At 39.4% G+C, this 20,718-nt stretch overlaps 2 protein-coding genes across 2 annotated transcripts in view; both read right to left on the reverse strand.

The window, feature by feature from the left end:
- Positions 1-8,586, reverse strand: part of CC2D2A (coiled-coil and C2 domain containing 2A) — a gene marked incomplete at both ends in the record, with an annotated part of 46,581 nt that extends 37,995 nt beyond the window's left edge. The window contains 6 exons of the mRNA XM_079534858.1: positions 726-879; positions 1,051-1,221; positions 1,914-2,009; positions 3,735-3,836; positions 4,356-4,444; positions 8,544-8,586. Of these exons, the coding sequence (XP_079390984.1) occupies positions 726-879; positions 1,051-1,221; positions 1,914-2,009; positions 3,735-3,836; positions 4,356-4,444; positions 8,544-8,586 (655 nt within the window). The remainder of the gene's footprint in view (positions 1-725; positions 880-1,050; positions 1,222-1,913; positions 2,010-3,734; positions 3,837-4,355; positions 4,445-8,543) is intronic.
- A 9,427-nt stretch (positions 8,587-18,013) lies between these two features.
- On the reverse strand, positions 18,014-19,600 carry C1QTNF7 (C1q and TNF related 7; the record flags this gene model as incomplete). Its single annotated transcript, XM_079534676.1, has 2 exons — positions 18,014-18,645; positions 19,363-19,600. 2 exons carry the CDS (start codon positions 19,598-19,600, stop codon positions 18,014-18,016), a joined length of 870 nt encoding a protein of 289 aa, XP_079390802.1.
- Between the last annotated feature and the right edge of the window lie 1,118 nt (positions 19,601-20,718).

Genomic DNA, 20,718 nt, shown 5'->3' on the forward strand with positions numbered 1-20,718 from the left:
TCTGCCTGCATCCAAGTGAGTAATTATACCAACAGAACAGTAGGCACAGCGATCCCCTACAGCAAAACACAGCAGAACACGCTGGAAGCAGTCAGAACTCAGATGCAAGACATGAAAAAGGAGAGGAACCAAATGTCAAAATTTTGGTACTTCGTCCCAAGCTGTCCTGGTATCATTTTAGTTACCTATCATTACAAAAGTCATTTCTGTTTCTTTCACTTCAAATATTAAATAGCAAGTAATACCCTTACATCACAGAAATCCTAATGTTACATACACAGAATCACAGAATCATTAAACGACTCTTGGCAAGCTTGTCATATGGAAAGAAATTACTGATGTGTTCAAGTAAATACCACATATTATGCAGCACATGAATCACTTTTAGTATCCTACACTGTAACCTGCTGTATATGCTAAATAACAGCTAAAGCCCAGTGAAAAAGGGGCCAGCCACCTTCCATTTACCACAGAAGGCACTACATTATGCTCCGGAGCAACCAACGTGCCAGCACAGCACATAATGGCGATTTGTGAAGGTTTGCATATCACTGTTAGCACATTTGGTCAGATCTTTTCAGACACAGACTTACCTGGATGATCAGTGTCAAACACAGCCCTTAAGTCTCTCCCTGCTGCCAGTCAGATACACAATTTTTCAGTAGATCAAAGAGTGCAATGCTACGCAAAGTCCAGGAAGAAAACTGAATGCACCAGCTTCATACCTGTCTGCATGCTGGGAATGAACAGAAATTCTTTCTCTTTTTGCAGTTGTTCAGAGTATCTTTCACACTCAGCAGGCTTCATTACTAGAAAATCTTCATCTGCCTGTCCCATCATGAACAGATCAGCATCTTTAACTAGGCGTGCATCTTCATCCTATATTCAGGTGCAAACATCACCATTAGCTCACCTATTTCTTAAAGTAGAGAATTTTACAAAGTACACTTTCAGAACTTTTAAGAAAACAAAAGCTGCCATTTTGTATCAGATAATTAAAATTAATTCAAGTCTGATTAAAATTATGAACATTTATTCTATAGCTCACACCGTTTCATCCTCCTCTTGTTCTTCCTCATGGGTTTCTACATATTCTTCTGCCTCATCTTCATTTAATTCACTCCTTTTCTGTGCTCCTGCCTTTATACCCTTTGGTTCAGGATCAAAATTGAAGGCAAAGAAATTATATGCTTCTTCAGCAGAAGGATAATCATTCTGGGCCTGTGAAAAGAAAAAAAAAGTCACATAAAAATGTTTTTAAAGAAACTTAAAGCAAGCAGAACTATCTTTCCATTAATATTAGCAGTAATGGCAAGTATAAACACTTGTTACTGGGTAGCTATTTGCTTTGGAACAGACCCCACACAAGTGCTCTAAATGATTTAAATATTTTTAGATATCAATGAGAAGAACAACGTTTTAAATTCTGGCTACAATGCAGCTATCATTATATAATGGTGGATAATAAAAATGCAGACGAATCACTTAAAGATAAATTTATAATTGTATTTTGCCTGTGCAAGACTGAGGCACCTCTGAGTGTTAGGATGAAAGCTCCCATAGAAGAATTAACATGAGCATTTTTTACTATAAACATTTGTGTACCTTTAACTAAGAGTTGGTTTCAGTTGACAGGATTTTAAAAGAAGGAACATTTTCCTCCAAGCTCCACAAATTGTGTACAGATGGATATACTTCATTTTATAAAATTAAATAACCCCATGTCATTCTTATGTTTGGTTTCCATCTCATACTCCAATTCTAGGCATACACTGTTGGAGAATTTTTAAATTACACAAACTCCTTTTCATTGCTCAAGACCAAGTTCTGCTTGCTTACTCAAACAGAATCAGAAAGCCTGATGCTTAAATAAAATTAATGTCAGTTACTGAAATGAAAGAATTGGTACTTACCTCTGACTTCTGCTTGAGTTTTTTCACAGAATCAGAAAACTTTATTTTTGACGACAAGAGAGATTCATCCCTCATCTCTTCAAGTTTATCACCAGACTGAACCAAAAAAATACATAAGTTTTAACACAACGGTTCATCAAAAAAGCAAGCAACCAACAAACCACAGCTGAATACTGATTTGATTAGATGTTACCCCCTGAGGGGGAGAAACGAGAAATCTGCCCATCCCAGGGGCTGGAGAAAGGAGAGGCTGACAGAGAGCTCAAGCCTGGAAGCTGAGGCAGTGGTGCTGGTTGCCCAACAACACTGCCTACAGAGAGAACCAATGAGCCCAAGGCCAGCTACATCAACTGTCTCTGTTGAAATAAGGAATAATATATTTGCCATCCAAAAAAAAAAAAAAAAAGCACTCTCTATTGCTTGGGTGCCTGAATACAAACTTTTTCTTCCCCCCTCTCAAACAATTATTGTAGGCTACTCTGAAACCCTGTGGATGACATTCTCCTGCCTTCTCAAGAAAGGAAATAGCACAGTTGTCCTCTCCCTCCTTTCTGAAGCTTCAATCCAGGCGTGCCCAACTCACAGCCCGTGTTTGGCCCAGCACAGCTCACAACACAGCCTGTCCTTTCCCTGCCCCACGTGCCATCATGGCAGCGGTTCTGCGCTGCTGAGTGGCCAGGCACAACCATCACTCAGCACTGGTGCACGAAGAACCCCGTGTGGATTGAAACCAGGACACAGGGAAGGTTCAGTGCAGTGCTAACTCAGCTGATGGCAAATAATGTGATGGATTTTGTTACACTTGCTAAACACAGTCCTACGAACAGCAAAAAATATGCAGCCATGCTTTCTGTTTTGATAAAGGAATTTGTGAATAGGTTTCAAGACTGCAAAAAAAAAAAAACAACCCATCACCCATTATTTCAGTTTATTTGCATTTTCAGTCAGCACAAATACATTACTTGTGAATGTTCATATGGAATGCACGGAGTTGCAATCTAAAATTTGATCACGTCTCTTTAGCAGACTTTTACAAGACCTCTCCCATCAGAGAGAAACATCCTCACTTCACAGTTACACCTCACTCACACCACTGCTTTTGGGCAGCATTTACACTTGTGGACAATTACTGTCAAGGATGAAGCACAAGAAGAGTAAAATTTCAACAAAAATTTCTGATGAACACTTTGAGAGCTCACAAACAATTGCAGCCACTGCCATCAAACCAGTCTGATGCATTAGTTTCACAAACACATCCCACTAAATTTTCTGCTTTTATTGCTCTCTTTTTATAGGTTCTAATAAAAAACATAAAATAAGTTTTGTTACTTTATACACATTAATGATATTCTACGTTTAATGACAGCTACTCCAAAACTAACAAAGAATATCTGTGCCAGTTTTACAGGTATAAACTTTGTTAGTTGGTTAATACAGAATTACTTTTCTAACAAAGAATATGCTCATACTAAAAATACATACACAGAAAATAGTGACAAGGAAATGCAAATACAGAGCAATGACAAGGCTAACATTTAGTGGTTACAACATTTAGCAACTCCACTATGTAAATTCATGTAAAGCTATAATAGAGCGCCCCTTTCTCTAACAGTAACTAAAATACTTCAAGATATCTTAAACAACAGAAGTAACGAGCCTGTAAATGACAAGTTTAACAGGATACCTACACTGTAATTAAAGAAAAACAATTATGGTTAAACATGTACATTAAAAGCAGTAATTGGAGAGGTTCCTTTTAACAAAAGCAAACGATATCACAATAAAATGAATGAAACTGATCTTCTGTAGTTGAGCCCTTACCCCTTCATCCAATCTGAGTTCTGCTTTCCTTTCTCTGATGCTTTTTAAATGCCTGGGCTGGGGACCCGGGTCTTCTTGAGATAAAGAAGCTTCTGCTTTTGACTAAGCAAATGAAAAAAAAGCTCAGTGGTAATATAAAATGTAATAACACCAAAGCTACAGTAATTCCCAGGAACTCAACATCTCATGCATGCTTGCATTAGGGACTGAATCTTTTATTTATAATAATCAGCTTAAGTGCTTTTTACACCTAGATGTTAATACTCCTTATTAACCCACAGAGTAAACTTGCAAGCAAATCCACTCATTTCAAAAGAGTGTTAACAACGTTTTTGATGCAAATATACCAGAATCTTGTAACAATTTCATAATTTTTACAAAGAATAACTGTTCTAGTAGAAACACAACTGAAATATAAACCTCAGAAAAAAAAACAAAACACCACCACAGCATGAGAAAGTCACTGGAAAAATAACTGCACCAAAGAATCAATCAAATATTAATTCAGCCTTAGAAATAAAAAAGCAGATCCAATCAGCCACATGTAACACTAGGAAAGCAAACTGAAGCTGTTGGTACTTCGAAGAAGAAAGCCAACCAAAGAACTTGAAGGTCACACACCCTGGCTGCTTTTAGTTTCTCTCTCATACGCTCCCTGATGGAAAGTTCTGAGAATCCCATTCTTGATGTAGAAGGCACAGGGGGCAAGCCTGAAAGAGAAAACACACAGTGACACGATCAAACGGATTGTTTTGTAAAAGACATTTTAAATTATGTAAAATAAGCTTATTTATAGCCCACAGACTCCCACGTTCCAACAAAAAGCATGAGGAAGTAGAATTGTGTTTGTTTTTGCAATTCATACCTTACAGACCATTAATTTAAATGCCTTAGTTGCAACAAATCTAGCTTTTACAATATGCTCTTACAGAATTCCTATTTGTTGTAGCCTTTAAATTAGCGTTCCCAGAAAGTCCAGACTTTTCTTTCCAAAATATAAAGTGAATAAGAACTCATCTCCAATCAAACTTATCAAGACCTCACTTTCATTTGAGGGTAGATGGGATTCCCTCCCCTTATCTTCTACATCAGATAGATAATGATCTCCTCTGGCAGATTCAAGTCACTCCTGTAGAGCGACCTCATACCCTGCTGTATACCTCCATTTCTAAATAGAAAGGATAAATAATTATCCTGGTGTTTATAAAAAAGCTATGGTCCTGGGGACAGAAACACGAAGGAGTGGATGCCTACAACCCACCCTCTCATACGAAATGATTAAAGTGTACACAATAAATGAGATTGCATGTGCAACCAAATGGCTGAAGTTCTGCCAGCTTTCTGTATTGAGCAGAACTATGTTTGTGCTCTACACGTTACTTGGAGGCAGCACCCATTTCCCTTCCATTGGGCTGCACCGCCACATTAAGAGGCTCACGTTTATCCTCTTCACAAAACCCTCCAGGATATTTTAGCTGAAAATCACTTGGAAACCTAACAGCTTGAAAAGTGATCAGTTCAAGGCTTCTCCTATTGAAAGAATTCATTAATTTCTTCATTAATGAAACAGATTCTAGTTGTATCATTTTCTCCTCATCTGCCAGTTTGAACCAGCTTGTCTGCAGATATTTAGAAGACAGTAAGAAACAACAGCAGGCCTGAATGAGCCAAGATGAAGTTGTCAAGCCAACTGTTCTTCAGCAGGCATTTTATCCAGCCCTGGGATGGTTTAGGAAAAAAAAACCAACAGGTTCTGAGTATGCACTGTAGAAAATGTCTGCCATTGGGAAATACTTTGTCAGAAAGAGGTGGATACAGAGGGGGACCTGGAAGTCACTAGAAAACTACATCTAAAAAGATGAGCAAATAACAGTTGTTAAATTCAAAGTCCATACTGTTTAGGTATTATCAGGATCTGCTGAAATGAAGATTCTGTGTACAAGATGTGCAGGCAAAGAGTATCAGAAGTCTCATTTACCGATGGACTTCACTCTTAGTTTCGGGAAATAAAGAAAAAAAATCCTCTTTCACAGAACTCTGTTCTGCTTTCTGTTTGTTTTGCTACCTGGAGGCATTCAAGTCCAGGCTGGATGTGGCTCTGGGTAGCCTGGTCTAGTGGTTGCACATAGCAGGAGGATTGAAACTAGATGACCACTGTGGTCCTTTCCAACACAGGCCAATCTATGATTCTATGAAATTGAAGCCTACAGAAAGTTCCTGCACACAGAAAGGCCGTGTGTCGTCCAGAGAGGGAAATGACAGACTTAATTACAATATAAAAAGCCTCTAAAATCAGCTGTGGAATATCCATCATTGCAAGTCTCCATGGTATTTTTTGTGTTTAAAGCGATCCTAATTCAGTGTGTAAAAACATACTATACTTCATTGGAGCAACTCTTTCATTTGGATTTCATCCCAATTAATGAAAAATGCCAAACAACAGATAAGAATCTGCTTTCAATTTTCTGAAATACGTGACAATTCCCTGTAAATGCTTTCAGACAAGCCAGGTTAAAGTGAACAACGTAAACATTCAAAAACAGCACAGAAATACTCAGCCATCACGTACAGCGTCTGCAGAACTGATGTTCCACATGTAGAAAATTTTCTTCATGAATGAATCAATACCTTGTGACAACAATTGTGAATGATGTTTTTTGTATGAAATGAAAAACATTTTAAGCCTTTAATAGTTGTGGCAAAATTAAATCAATGCATCAATTACTGTGAGACTCTGCAATTCCTTGGAAGAAAGATCACACAAACGTTTACTTTATTTCTCTGTGCATGGAATGTTATCCTGCTTGTGTGAACGGGCTCTACAGCCAATTTGTTGATAGCTTTAAGATATACTTATGAAGCAGGAGAAAACAGACATCTCCAAGAGCATTATGTTGCAAGATCACTTTTTCAGGACTGCATTAAAACACAGTGTGAACTGCTTTGCACTGGAAGCACCATTATGCTACAATGGATCTGTATTTCACTCCATACAGATATGACCTAGATACAAAGACAAAATTTGGAATTGTGATTTCTGACTGCTGGACTGATATATTGCCACATTTTTCAATTTAAGAAAGGTACACAGGCATCTAAAATGGCACAGTATGACTGTATGGGAACTGCTGAATCACGGCCTGAACCTCTGATTGATCACCTGAGGCGAGCACTGAGTCAGCCCTGGGAGCACAGGTGAAGGCAATTCTCCTGTGCTGCCGGAAGGGGTGGAGCCTGGCTGCACCTCTCCTACACCCATTTAAGAGCTGACCTGTGGAGAAGGATCTCTTCTGGAGATCTGCTCTGCTGGAGTTTCATAAGTGAGCTCAGGATATAAGTAAGCGTCCTATTTTTTCTGCTTTGGTGTAATAACTGTGTAACCAAGCTCTCTGGTACATCTCATAACTGTAAATTGTACGATGACACTAAATGAAAAAAGTAAAGCTCTATCATTGGTTGCTTTAGAAAAATCAAGAGTAAAGGCTGACTGAACTGCTGAAGACCAACAGGAACAAACATCTGCTGTGACTATGAAAAGAAGAAATAGATACATTATATATTTTAAGGAAAGTCTGCCATACTGAGACCAGAATGAGAATGTGAACATATAACACGAGCATGGAAGAAAGCAAACCCTTGAGGGACATCACAAACTCAAAGTTATGCAGCTGTTTACCATCACCCACTTGCATTAAAATACAGTTCCTTTTTCATAGAAAGGTTTGTGTGTGTGTATTTTAACACCACAGAGGCACTACGAACAAGGAAGCAATACAAAAAGTAGAGAGCTATTCTTTTTTTAAGATGAGTGTCTTTGGAAAACAAACAAAACAGACTGATGAACTGTACTGCTATTAAGTGAACCACTTTAATTCAGATCACCACAAGCTCTCACTCCATCACAGCACAGCTAACAGAATTCCAGAAAAGAGGGATTTCAGAAGAAATAACAGTGAAATTTTATTGAGTAAAATCTGAGGAAACAAAACACTTTTCAGAAGGGAACTAATGGCCAATTCTCCTTTCAGTGCACTGCTGTGCTGTTATTTATTGGAAAAAGGTGTTTCTGTAAAATAAAACCACCATCACTAGAGGGTGTCTCTTGATTTCCTCACAGGATCGATCCTAACAGCTGTTGGCCTGCAGCACATCCCTTCCTGGAACAAGCAGGCATAAAGATCTTCAAAGAGAAGCACACGTTCCTACACCGCAGGTGCCCACAACGAATACCATACTGGTAAAATAAGCTCAAGGACAACACGTTTCACTTTGGCACTGATGATGAAAACCTGAAATGGGCTTGGGGTTTATTGACTCTTTAATTAGCTCTTTTATAGAGCCTATTTACGTGAGCCCGTAAAGCTCCGCAGTTGGATTCACAACGCTAACGTTCCCCGAGGTATTTGTTCAGCAGGAATATCACAGAGATTCCGCTACAGATGTCCGCCGTTACTGGGAGGTCCCAAAAGGCTCCGTCCATTCGGCAGCGGGACGTTCGCTTCCCACGGCCTCGCCCGCGGCCTCGCCCGCGTCCCTCCCGCACGCCCTTTATCCCGGCAGAACGGAGGCGAGCAGCCCGTCAGCGACCGCAGGCATCACCGGGCTTCAGCCACAAAACACGAGCTTTACACTCAAACACGCAAATCCTTTCCGCCCAAGGCAAAAAACTCTTTTAAAAGAGCGTGTTTGAAAACTGTGGAATCGTTCAAGTCGGGAAAGCCCGCGCACACGTACCCACACGTTGCAACGCCAGCAGCGCAGCCCCGCCCGCCCCGCCCCGCCCCGCCCGCGGCCGGCGGAGTCACTCACTGCGCAGCGCCGGAGGGGCAGCGGCCGCCGGCTCTGCTGCCATGTCGGCGGCGTTCTCTCGCTTTGCCCGCGGCTCGGCGGACCCGGCAGGTCCCGGCAGCTGGAGCGGGACAGAAATGAAGGCGAGAACGCATGAGTGAGGGGCAGTAGGAGAACGGGACGAGGCACGGCCGCCGGCGGTACGACCCCCGACCCCAAAGGGGAGGGGAAAAAGCGCGAGCGCGCATGCGCGGGTCGCGCTCAACGCCGTGTACGCATGCGCGGCGGGCGCAGTACTCTCCCTCTCGACCGCTGAGGAGCTGTGGGGCGGGGAGCATTAGGCCGCCGTGTGCGCTGCGTCCCGTCACAGGTGTTGTCGCTAGTCTATGAGAACCCTGCTAAGGAGCTTCCCTGTGCCTTTAGTAGGCCAAACAGTGGAACTCAGTGAAGTTAGAAAACACAGCCATGCATTTGTCTACTTACATCCCTAGGGCACCTTCCTTCGTTGCTTATCTCCTCGCACCAGTTGCCTGTGTCCATGGAGGGATTTGTTCCTCCTGCCATACTGATGGAGTTCTCAGTTCAAGCACGGTTGATCCTAAAGTAGTTTTCCAGATCAGAAAGCAGGACAACTGTTTTTTAACCTACTTGAGACTAAATATGTTCAACTAGCGATCGAAAGATAAAGTAACCAACTTTACATACTATTTTATATTGATGCAATTCTATTTTATATTGATGCAATTCACAGCATTATGGTAGCTAATGGTGACATGTTTGCACAGGACTAAAGGATAACTGCAAACCTGCATTAGCTACAGTAGTACTGATTGTATGGATCTGTGGATTACATGAGCCTAACGGACACTACTGAGTTATTAATTATTTTCTTGCGTATACAAATGAGTGCCTGTCACTCAGTGAAATATCATACAAGCATTTGGGCTAGAAGGGACCTTGAAAGTCTGTCTAGTCCAAGTATCCTGCACTGAACAGGGACACCTACGGCTGGATCAGATGCTTAGAACCCCATCCAGCCTGACCTTGAGTGTCTCCAGGACATCTCTAGATGAGCCGTTATAGTGCCTCGCTACCCACGCTGTAAGAAAACGTTTCTTTACATCCACTCTACATCTCCATCTTTCAGTTTGAAACCATTTCCCCTTGTACTACCACAGCATGCCTTCACTGAGTGCTACTATTGCTTCACCTCAGCTGTTTTGTTTTTTTTTTTCCCCCCACAGAAAGCTTGCACCAACAATATAGATCTACCACCCAACAGCAAAATCTGTTTGTAGTTTAAAAATCCTGTGAAATAACTCACAGGAGTAAAACATAGGAAGCTTTTCCACACCCTGCTGCACCTCCTTTAGCAAGAGTGCCTGCACACATTATCCTATTTCGCCATCCATTCTTTGTACTGGATATGTAAGCTCGTGCATACTTTCCTCAAAGACAAAGGCATCCAATCCAAGCAGTACTCTCTAACTGTTAGGAAATGCCTAGTATAAAGGCAGAACAGGCAGAGGAGAAATGACTTTGTTATCTTCCACCTAAACATATTCCCTGCTTTCCCCAAAGGATTTCCAGGATGCTAAACAGCACCTTTAGGTTGCACAGGGAAGTGAACTTGCCCTAAGATAGTGGTTTTGTTAGGCAAACAGGACACTCCCTAAGCACATTTGCATTCACCTTAGCACCATTTATAACAGCACCTTGCACAAGTGCTAAGCATGATGTGCCTGCAAACTGCAGAGTTTCCTGGCTGCATGCAAATTTAATCAGATAACAGCTTTGTGACACAAAAATTATAACACTGCAAGAAGCTGCAGCGTTTTTGTTGCTCAGCTCATAAACTTCTTTTTCATATCAAACTTTTATGTATCACATTTAAACAGTCTGCTGAAGGCACATGAAAATGGAGAATGCTGGCAACAAACGAGAAGGGCCTTATGGCCACTTTCTTCAACAATTCTTTATCATTTCTTGAAATTAAGTACTAGAGCAGCACTAAAAAAAAGAAGTAGTGAACAACTGAAAGCAAGTACACTAAAGCTCTCCATTAGCTGTTTCTGCAGAGGCTGTTTCCAAAGCAGTAAAACTCCAAAACAAACAGAAGTTTCTCTAACTCCTCTTCACAAAATGAGTTACATCAGAAATACATGGAACACCACTCTGAGGGTTTTGGATTCCTAAACTGTCTCACCCGTGAAAACGCGCAGAACACTGTGATATGATATCTGAAGGAAAATAATTGTTTCCTACCTGGGTTTTCTGATACAGCAGCCAAGCACAGCAGCCTCCCCTAGCAACAGGCTGCTCTGCTTTTTAAAGAGAAAGGCTCAGATTCTGCCCCTTCTGCCACTAAAGCCATTCTGGAAGACTTCTTTTGTTTTGTAGACAATTTTTTTTTTACAGTAAGAGGGAAAGAGAAAGCTATAAGTAAAATACAGGGAAGATGAAGAAGTGATTGCAGCTCCTGCTGACAGCACCTTATCCTAATCATTGCACTGCAGTAGAGGAAATCTGTCAATGCTACCAATAGTTCGTAGAAATGTGAATTGTCTTACATATGGTTCCTAATTTTTATAGGTACAAAGCAATTTATAGCATTCCTAAAAAATCTGGAAAGATCTTTTCTGCTGAGCCAGATTGTTAAGAAGTAATTTCTTACAATAACATTTGCATCAGTATCTTTATAACAGCCAGAATAAACAACACTGTGGGTACTAAATGGAGTTGTTGCTAAACCTGTTTATAATTGCCCCTGTACAATTAGCCCCTGTAACTTCTGAAGGTCTGTTCCTGCAAAGCTTTAATAGCTGGAATCACATGAAAAGAGATGGCTGAATTGTTTCCTATTTCTGAAAGTGGTTATAAAAAGTCATGGGAAGAAGTAAACAGTCACAGAAGATAAAAGATCTGTAGTATGGACATTTAGTTAAATTAAGTGGAACTATCACAGCTAGAAGGAGCTGGTATGAGAATATTTTTCAAGAATGGAAATGTCAGGTTTTTGAAGGTGATGCGTCCACTACACAATTTCTGATATCTGCAAAGTCTGCAAATATGAACAGCATTATGTAAGGAACATTAAAGTAGAACCCTAAAGGAATAGAGGGAACCTTTGCTTACCGGGATGAAAAGCTACTTAAAAACATGTCAGGACGGACATGACTCCACTCCCAGAAATAAGACAGAATTTAAGCCATATATGATTCCTGGAGGGGAGAAAAACACATTTATTTCAGTCAGCATCATAAAAACAGGGAAGCCCAGTGTCTTTGATTGCACTGTGCAGCAGATGCAGTGCTCCAAATGAGATGATGTGACAAGCTTTGCTTTGTTAGGTGCAGCACTGTCACTGAGGTTTTGCCAAGCATGGCATTTGGAGCAGACAGAACCTGTGGGAGCTTGCAGAGGGAAACAATTATAAAAAGCAAAATGTTGATCTTTAGTGAAAGAGAGCCTTCAGGTTTTATGGCTGGGGCCATGGCTGTGGGCCTTGTTTTTGGTACTACCATCTCACCACAGCACCCACATCTGCTGCTCAGGGAGAGGCTGTGCTGGCTGCCCCGAATGAGGCAGGCCACAGGGTGATCTTACCAAATAAGATGTTGTTGTATTATTAGAAGTTTTGTTTACTGTAGGCAGCTCTGCAGTGATCTCAACCTCAGAGAGGTTACAAAGAAGGGAGAACAAACTCTGCTCAGCGTGATTATTTTAAACTGATTGCACCTCACTCCAGTATGACTGGATTCACAAATAAAATTCCTTGAAATTTGTCACACATGGAGGAAAAATCAGTGTTCACTTATCAGACCATCTGCCAGAAGATGCAGGTGGTGTGGAAAGGAGGAAAGCCTGCTGCTTTGGCAGCAGCAGCAGTGGTAGACAAGTTTTCAGATGATTAAAGAGGTTGTTTTTCAACTCAAAGTTTAAATCCCTTCCACTGTCTTCCCAACCTAAGATTAATGCTCGTTTGAAAGTAAAGAATGAAAAGAGAATGCTGGTAAATGGTATTTTTTTTTAATGCAATTCACTCATTTCTAGAAATCTCATCTGCATCTTGCTAAGAGTTCACTTTTGGAGCTTCTTGAGAAATACAATTATTTTGTTTTTCAATAATTCAGTCTTTCTTGTCTGTTAATGTGACAAAAGCAAGGTCTGTTCTTTCGCAGAAACAACTTTATGAACATAGTGTTATGCTTTATTTGTATTAAGGATTCTGACGGGTGCTTTAAGTTTGAAAAGCAACAATTTTATTATTTGTTTGTAATTTATTTGTAATTTGTAATTGATAATCCTTAGAAATTCTTAAGTATGTCGACTTTGGGCACATAAATGAACTATCTAGCCCACCTTCACATATGGTAAAACCTTCGGGAGGACAGCCAAGTTACTGCACTCGAAGCTGTCCAAGGAGGAACTGGAGCATTACTTCATGAAAGGTCTGCCAAGAGGTCACTTGCATCGTTATAAAGGTACTGCTGTGTTCTTCTCATCAATCCATATCTTCTGAGAGACGTGTAAATTGCAGTATTAAATTACACCAGTTCTCCCACTTATATTGTTGTCTAAGAGCAGCAATCATACTTCTGCCATCTGAAAGTTGAATGCAAACCTCAGTTCATCACTTAGATACAGATAATATGAAGAGTCAGGTATCTTCTCCAGCCCCTTCCTTTCTTAAAGCAGGTATTCAATATGTTGTTGTCCAAACTGAGATTTACCCCACCTATTTCTCTGCACTGGTGACAGGAAAAGTAGCAACTAGTTTAGCCTAGGCAATGATGTTTTAGAGATTAATGTCAGAGAAGATAATTTCACACTAATGGTTTGGGCTGCAAGAACAATCTCCACATAGGAAAAAACTTCCTTACTGCTCTTCCAGCAGGTAGTTGTTCAATCATATAAAAAAAATTGCACTCAGAATGGAGGGATATAAGCTCAATGCCAAATAATCCGAAACAGTTTTGTATGTTTGATATTAAAATATAGTTGCATAACATGTTTAATTATTTTTTCTTTTGCCTTAGGAGGTAACATTCATGAATTGATCGGATGTTTGCAATCAGCATAAAACAAAGCATCACTGAGAACACTGAGATTTTCATCCAAGTGCTTGGAACTTTGTGCACATCAGCATGGGGACGAATCATGCCTCTAAAATTCAGAAATACTGACATAACCTTGATTTGGAGTGCTGAGTTTAGGAATGACGTGGAAAAGAACATAACCTCTGAATGCTCTGCAAGCTGAAGTATAAATGCTTTGTTCTGAAATGAATAATCGATTGTTAAAAGCAATGCATTACTCACTGAGAAAGATATACCTATTGAATGAAACAGCACCAGTGCAGCTGAGCAGGTGAAATATCATCAGCCACTGTGATGCATTGCTTTCTCAACTCTATTTATCTTCTGTTTGCTCTCCTGTATTATTTCTTGGATAGGATTCACCACCTACTGAAATACATATATTAAATAAGCCATGCTTCCGCATAAAACTAAAGTTCCTACTGACTAAATTGCCTGCTATATCATTACAGTTATCCTGAGTATGAAGTACATGCCAATGGATAAATTAGACTGATGACTGAAGAGTGAATATTTTGGTAAATGTGAAACTGTATTCGGTAAATAATAACCTAGCAGGTGACTCATGGAAGGTAAATAAAAATGAAGTATTACATGAACTGCACCACTGCACCAGCTATAGAAACATACTCAGTAGGGAACACATTAAGGTGCTTTTTAGATTTTTGTATCTTTGCCATCACCAAAACACATAAATGCTGTTAGGCAGATTTATGAAGCTTTGAAGAATGCAGGTAATACTTTCGATCCTGATATGCATTAGTAGCTTTTTTCTCCATATTTTGTGAGCACAGAAAAAAATTCTTTAGGACGGGTTGTATTTACGGCATCTGAAAAAATTATGGCAGCATAACTCATGTGGATATGAAAAGCAGTAGTGAGGAAAGTGAAGGTACTTATTCAAAGTAAGGGATGTAAGTTTAAAGATGAAGTTTTCAGTATGATTATAATGTTTAATTAGCTATCTAGGTTAAAAATGTTTATCAACATGTGGCTGACATCTTTGTCACTCTACCACGTATAAAGAAAGCTTGAGAGATTAAAAGACTGTGGGGGCTATTTTGTTTCAAACAACTTTATTTTTGCTTATGTGTATCTCCATACATATATCCCAGGTAAATATATGTGGGTTTTTTTTAATCTCAGGAATCTCAGGAACACTGAGATTGAAAGCTTCTGGGTGGTATCAGGTTTGTATGAGTTCTTGCGTCCTCCTTCAGAAAGCCTAAGAGATTGTGCTACAGCAAATAATGCTTGCTTCTGGGAGTTTCTCCTGGTGATGCTATTTTTTCTCTGCTGATTGTAGACAAAGCGTAGATGACAAGTGTAGTACAGATGCCTAACTTCATGTGCCACTATGGCACATACACTGTGTAGAAACCTAATTAACATCAGATTTAATCCTAAAGAGATTCTTTGTTATTCCAAATCATCTTGAAACCAACCCAACCTATCCCCTCACCTGATAGCACAAACAGTGGGGAGACTTCAGCCCAAAGTATTTTCACTATAAATTCAAATGTAGACATAGGGAATATGTCTAAGGAAACGTCATCAAAGCTGATCTATTTTCGAGTAAAATAGCAGTAACAACTATGATTTACTTTAGGAAAATGTTTTGAGATTCTGAATAAGGGCAGGGACATGTGGTACTTGTGTACATATGTTGCCCATTCATGTAATAAAAAACTTCTAGCAAGAAACGTTTAGGTATAATTCAACAGAATTACTTGTTTTTAACAGTTCGTGCCAAAATATCAGACTGTTCAAGTAGCTACATAATCCAAATGGGAAATTTAGGGAAGCTAAAATGACTTTTCTATGATTGTACTACATAAATTTAAAATTATTAAGCAGAGGGAGGCAATAACTCTTGGTTTGCCTGTACTCATGATGTCATTTTTCAACACAGGCATGGTTAAAATATATCTCTTACATTTCATTCATTTTTGTATCACAGGGAAGCAGTTTGCTCTTAGTTAGAAATGCAACCAGTAACTTTTCATTTTAATGCCATATTCTTTCTCTATTCAGTGGTGAAAATTTTGTTTTGTCTGAAAATGTCCAGATTTATTATAACCATCAAATATGTTTCTGACAGCCTGAAGAACATCTGTTGTGCTGTCATAAGGATGGTCTGTAGGAATTTTTTAATTTTGAAGATCTGAAATATCTGTAAGCTTCACAATAATGAAATTAATTTACAACTCCTAATATAAATTTTCTGTTGAGTCAAATGCTGTAGAACTATTTCCATATTACTTTGGTAAATTAAACATGTAATGAAATACTTTCATTAGTTGGGTTTTTTTTCAGAATGCGTATTATATGTCCAATCCTGTATCTGTTGAATTATGTGTCCTGCACGTTATGTGTGCATAGTGATTGTCTGTTCTGACCTGTGGAACATCGCTGCTGAGAGCTGTTGTCTGTGCCTTGCATCATCAGTGCTGTCTGTGAGGAAGTGGCATAAATCGTTGATGTAGAAATGATGATTGGGCAGCATTTTGCACTCATTTTGTGCTAGACTTGCAGATGTGTAAATGATTGTACAGTACTGTGATAAACTGAGTCTGTAAATGTTCTCTTTCATATTTTCCACAAGAAACAGCGCATGTATAACACTAATAAATTAGATGCCAAGTTGGAAAAAACATCCACTTTCATCTTCTACCACACTGTCAAATAAAATGAGGGTTGTACAGGCATTGCCAGTTTGATTTGTTAGCAGAACTTTGCACCTGCTCACTGCATAAATAACAACCGTGTACTCAAAGGCGTGTGTGTTGTTGCATGGGAAAATAAGGGATTAGATGCAGGGTGCACAGGTTGATATTCCATATGTAATTGCAGTGCATTGAAAACTATTTGCATAACTGTTAGAAATAACAGAGTTCTGTAAATCTGGGACTAATAAAACAAGATTGTAATTTCTTGCAAAGCAAGTACGTCTCTAAACATGCAGTTATAGATGGCCAGTCTTGACCTACAAGGTGTTAAATGCTGAAGAACACACGATTCTCCTAGCCAATTTTCACAGTGATTGATTACTACCATTAGTAAAATGTGCTCTTGATTTCCAGTGGGAATTTATAGTTTCTCAGCAGTGGATCTTACCATGCCCTTGTCTGATGGAACGAAGTGACAGCTACTACCAGACATCATGCACATCACTTCTTAACCATTCCATTGACAAGAAAAATAAATTGGCCTTGTTAGATGTACTGAGTACATTAGTAGAGTTGCAGCCTTTTTTTTTCCCTGGTTTTCTAGTATGTTTTTGAAACATGAATATAAGTAGCAGTCTCACAAGTAGCACTACTCGGTATGAATTATTATATCGTTATGAATACTGCTCATTACTTGAACGTCCACTGATCATACATCCAAAGCAACAGCCTACTCTTACAACCTATATTCTGACTATCCACAATGTCCCCTGTATCTTTTCCAGGTTCACTGATCTCCTGAATTCAGTTTTCCATCTCATCTGTGACCTAAAGTTATTTTATTGCTTTTGGCCATCTTAGAGTACAAGTAATTCTGCTTAAGTGATGCGACTCCATTTGTTCTATATAATTTATTCTCCTTACTGTTACTGTTCCATCACATTTTTGGCATCTTTTTTTTTTTCAGCAGAAGGTTTATGTTTTCTTCTGCATTTTTGAAAAAGATATTGAATAACATTGCAATAATAGCAAACCCACTTACACTGAAAACACTAAGCAGAATACTGATTTGCTATCTACGTGTTTTTAGCTCAGTCAACTTTTAATTATTTTGTATGTTTAATATCTTTATTCTGTTCTTTCTGGACTGCAATTAGGCTGTCCTCAGCTGGTAGAAATTTTCATGAAATATTAGGAGGTTAACTGCTCACAAATATCTTTTGTTGGTGTAAATATCAGATGAGAACATGCTTCTGACCTGTCCAGCAGACATCTCTATTTTATTCCTCTCTTTATAAAAAAGTTTTCTTTGTTTTTAATATATTACCTGTCTCATAATGACCAAGGACAATATTGCTGTCAATTGTTCAATTTTTCTTTAATATCGTATACAAAATATCAATTCTACTTTGTAACTTAATATATTTTATATAAAATCCAATGTACAGTATCTTAAATTTGTTTAAATAGTATCGTAAACATAACTTCCATGAGGAGTCTGTCCTGAAGCAATGCAGTCTTTTATGAATTATAGTTCCTTTTGATATCCCTGTTGTTCGGTAAAGAATCCAGATTCTAGGAATCTCCATCTGAACTCAGATTTGGTTCCTGTCAAAGCAAAAATAAATTCCCAAGTTATTCATTTTCCACTTTGTGTCCCACACACGGCTAGATAAAGTCATGTGCTGGCTTGTCGTTTGGCTGTGATTTGGCATTATCTGCTTCAGAGCTCATCTTCATCTGACAAAGCATCAAGATAATCTGTATCAACATATAAGAGAAACCCAGAAAACAAGCTGTCTGCCCATGTTGGGTCTGAAAAGAGACCGTTTTGGTCAGTGTAGAAGATCTCAAGCCATACTTCATCTTCTGGCTGAAGGTAGATCACAGTGGATCCAGAAGCTACGTCGTGGTTTCCTGTGTTTGCATCAAATGTCTTTATGCGGTACTTCCCGTTGTGAACCAGCCCAATCGCAAGGTGCTTATTTGCCAAAGTGATGTCATAAGAAAAATAATAAATCCCTGGGATGGCACAAATAAACTTCCCCGTGGAAGGGTTGTAATGTTCACCCTCGTTGAAGAGGACTTTATTGAATACAATTGGTAGTCTTTCCTCAGGGTAGCTGGTGGTGATGCCAACAGAAAAGGCAGATTTCAGCACTATCTTCCCACACTTACAGACCCCTGGTGCACCTGGCTCTCCTCGGTCTCCTTTATCTCCCTTAGGTCCAGGTGGTCCAGCTGGACCTACTTCACCCTTGGCACCAATCAGTCCTCCTGGTCCTTTTTTCCCAGACTGGCCTTGGTCTCCTTTCTCTCCGGTTGGTCCTAATGGCCCAGTTTTTCCTCTTAAACCTTCAAAAACATTTTAATTTAGTTAATCATTTCTATTATCATCTCAGTAAATGATTGTGTAGGCTACTGGGTATATCTGAACAGAGAAGAAAAGCAAGGTCAGAATTTCATAATGCTTCAAAAATACTTTCAGAATCTTCTAAATAAGCTTGTGAAAAGAATAGCAAGTTGAAACAGAGCAGTGGACTACACAGCCTGCGAGTTCTTTGTTTTATATTCCTAGTTTTCTTCATACGCCTTGATTAAACACTGAGGAACTATATATCCATTGCAGACAGAGGCATGGGTACTGCTGGTGTAGAGGACAGCAGTGTGGTTACCCATATAGTGATGCCAATGCACTAAATATTACTTACTATTTCAGTGGTTTTATTCTGTACCTACAAACTTGTCAATCTTTGATTCCTGGCTAACAGCACAAATGAAACTAATTATTTGACACCAGTGCTTCCACATATACCTTGGCAATGTCCCCTTTTTGTTCAGCATCTGTGCATAGGAAGACTGAGCAATTACATTTATTTGCACGTTAGACTATATGCATATCAGACATATCTAAAATATATCTGGATATTTTCTTTCTCTCACTGCATGCATCGCACTAAATCCACACAGGCACATACACACACATGTTCATCATATGTATATGTGTAATAGTAATGATGAAAGCTCTTATTTTGATGCACTACTATGTTAGTTGACACAAATATTCAATACCTGCGCTCCCCTTTTCACCTTTTTCTCCTTTCCTGCCATCTCTACCATCTCTTCCTGGAAGACCAATGCGTCCATGTGGCCCTGGAGCTCCGTTAGCTCCAGGGGGGCCCACGGGACCTGGCAACCCAGGGATACTGCAGATGTATCTGGTATGGTAGTTCTCTCCTTTGAACTGGTTTTGAAGTGGTTGTTCACTGGTGTAGATGGCAAAACTTGTGATGTACAGCAACACAAACATCATTGAATCTGGAAAAAGTGCATATGAAGAAGACTTTATGTATATGATGATACTCTGACTCCATTCAGATGGCCAGTAGGAGCAACATTTTCTGGTGAGGAAAAAGCATGCACCTTTACTTCATTTTGAAGCCCTTATCCTTGCAAATGAATCTAAATCCTGACTAACCATAGCAGGAACTTGCCAAGTTTGGAGAAGGGACACCAGTGAGAGAATTACAGTTTCATTGCTTGCTTGCACACTGGTGACCACAGCACCATTACTTCGCTGTAATGGGCCGGATGGGAGCAGACCACTGTCCTATGGCTCTGGTGCTAACAGGGCTTTCTTTTTAAGCTTGGGCTGGACTGCCATGTGAAATGAGCTACATCACAATATCTTGTAAGAAAATTCATTAAAGTATTATATTTTGTGGTTGGATGGATGAACAGTTCAATGAATTGGATTTCTCTGTTGCATAATGTATTCTGAGAGGTTAAAGAAAAAAACACTGCACAAACAGAAATGTGTTGAGGAGTTACAGTACCTGATGTACAAAGGTGTTCAAAACTAGCGTTGCATTAGCTGAGATTCAGTCATGAGTCAGGTGAGATATTGTGAGTCGAGTTGTTTCTTCTAATTCACTTGCTGGACTCTCAGAGCATGTCTGTGGGGGGTTTTGTTGGAGTTGTCCATTACTTCAGAGCCGACTGACAGCACAGAAGCAAACTGAAGTCCACTGGTTTCTGTGGGGAGAAAGAGAAGAAATGGGTCAAGAATTAAAAAAAATATCTGTGAAATACCATAAAACTTTTTTTTACAGTGAAAATCAGGTTCATTCTCAAACTCATAATTCTATTACAAAATGAATCAATATAGAAATGCTTTTCATTCCCTACTCTGTTATACGAACTGGCTTTGCTGATTGACTCGAAAACCCAAACAGACATATCTGCCTAAAGTTCATGTTATCTCCACGGCCACGCTGTGATATATGACATGACCAAAACTATTCAGCAGGGAAAAAGACCAGCACTTCCACATCCACACTCTTTACCAAGAGTAGGAAATGAGAGGCTGCATCTTGATGTTGATGCAATGAAGAAAAAAGAATGAAAAGATTATTGAAGAGAAGTAAG

The sequence above is a fragment of the Tetrao urogallus genome (assembly GCF_951394365.1).
Source record: "Tetrao urogallus genome assembly, chromosome: 4".
Lineage (NCBI taxonomy): Eukaryota > Metazoa > Chordata > Aves > Galliformes > Phasianidae > Tetrao > Tetrao urogallus.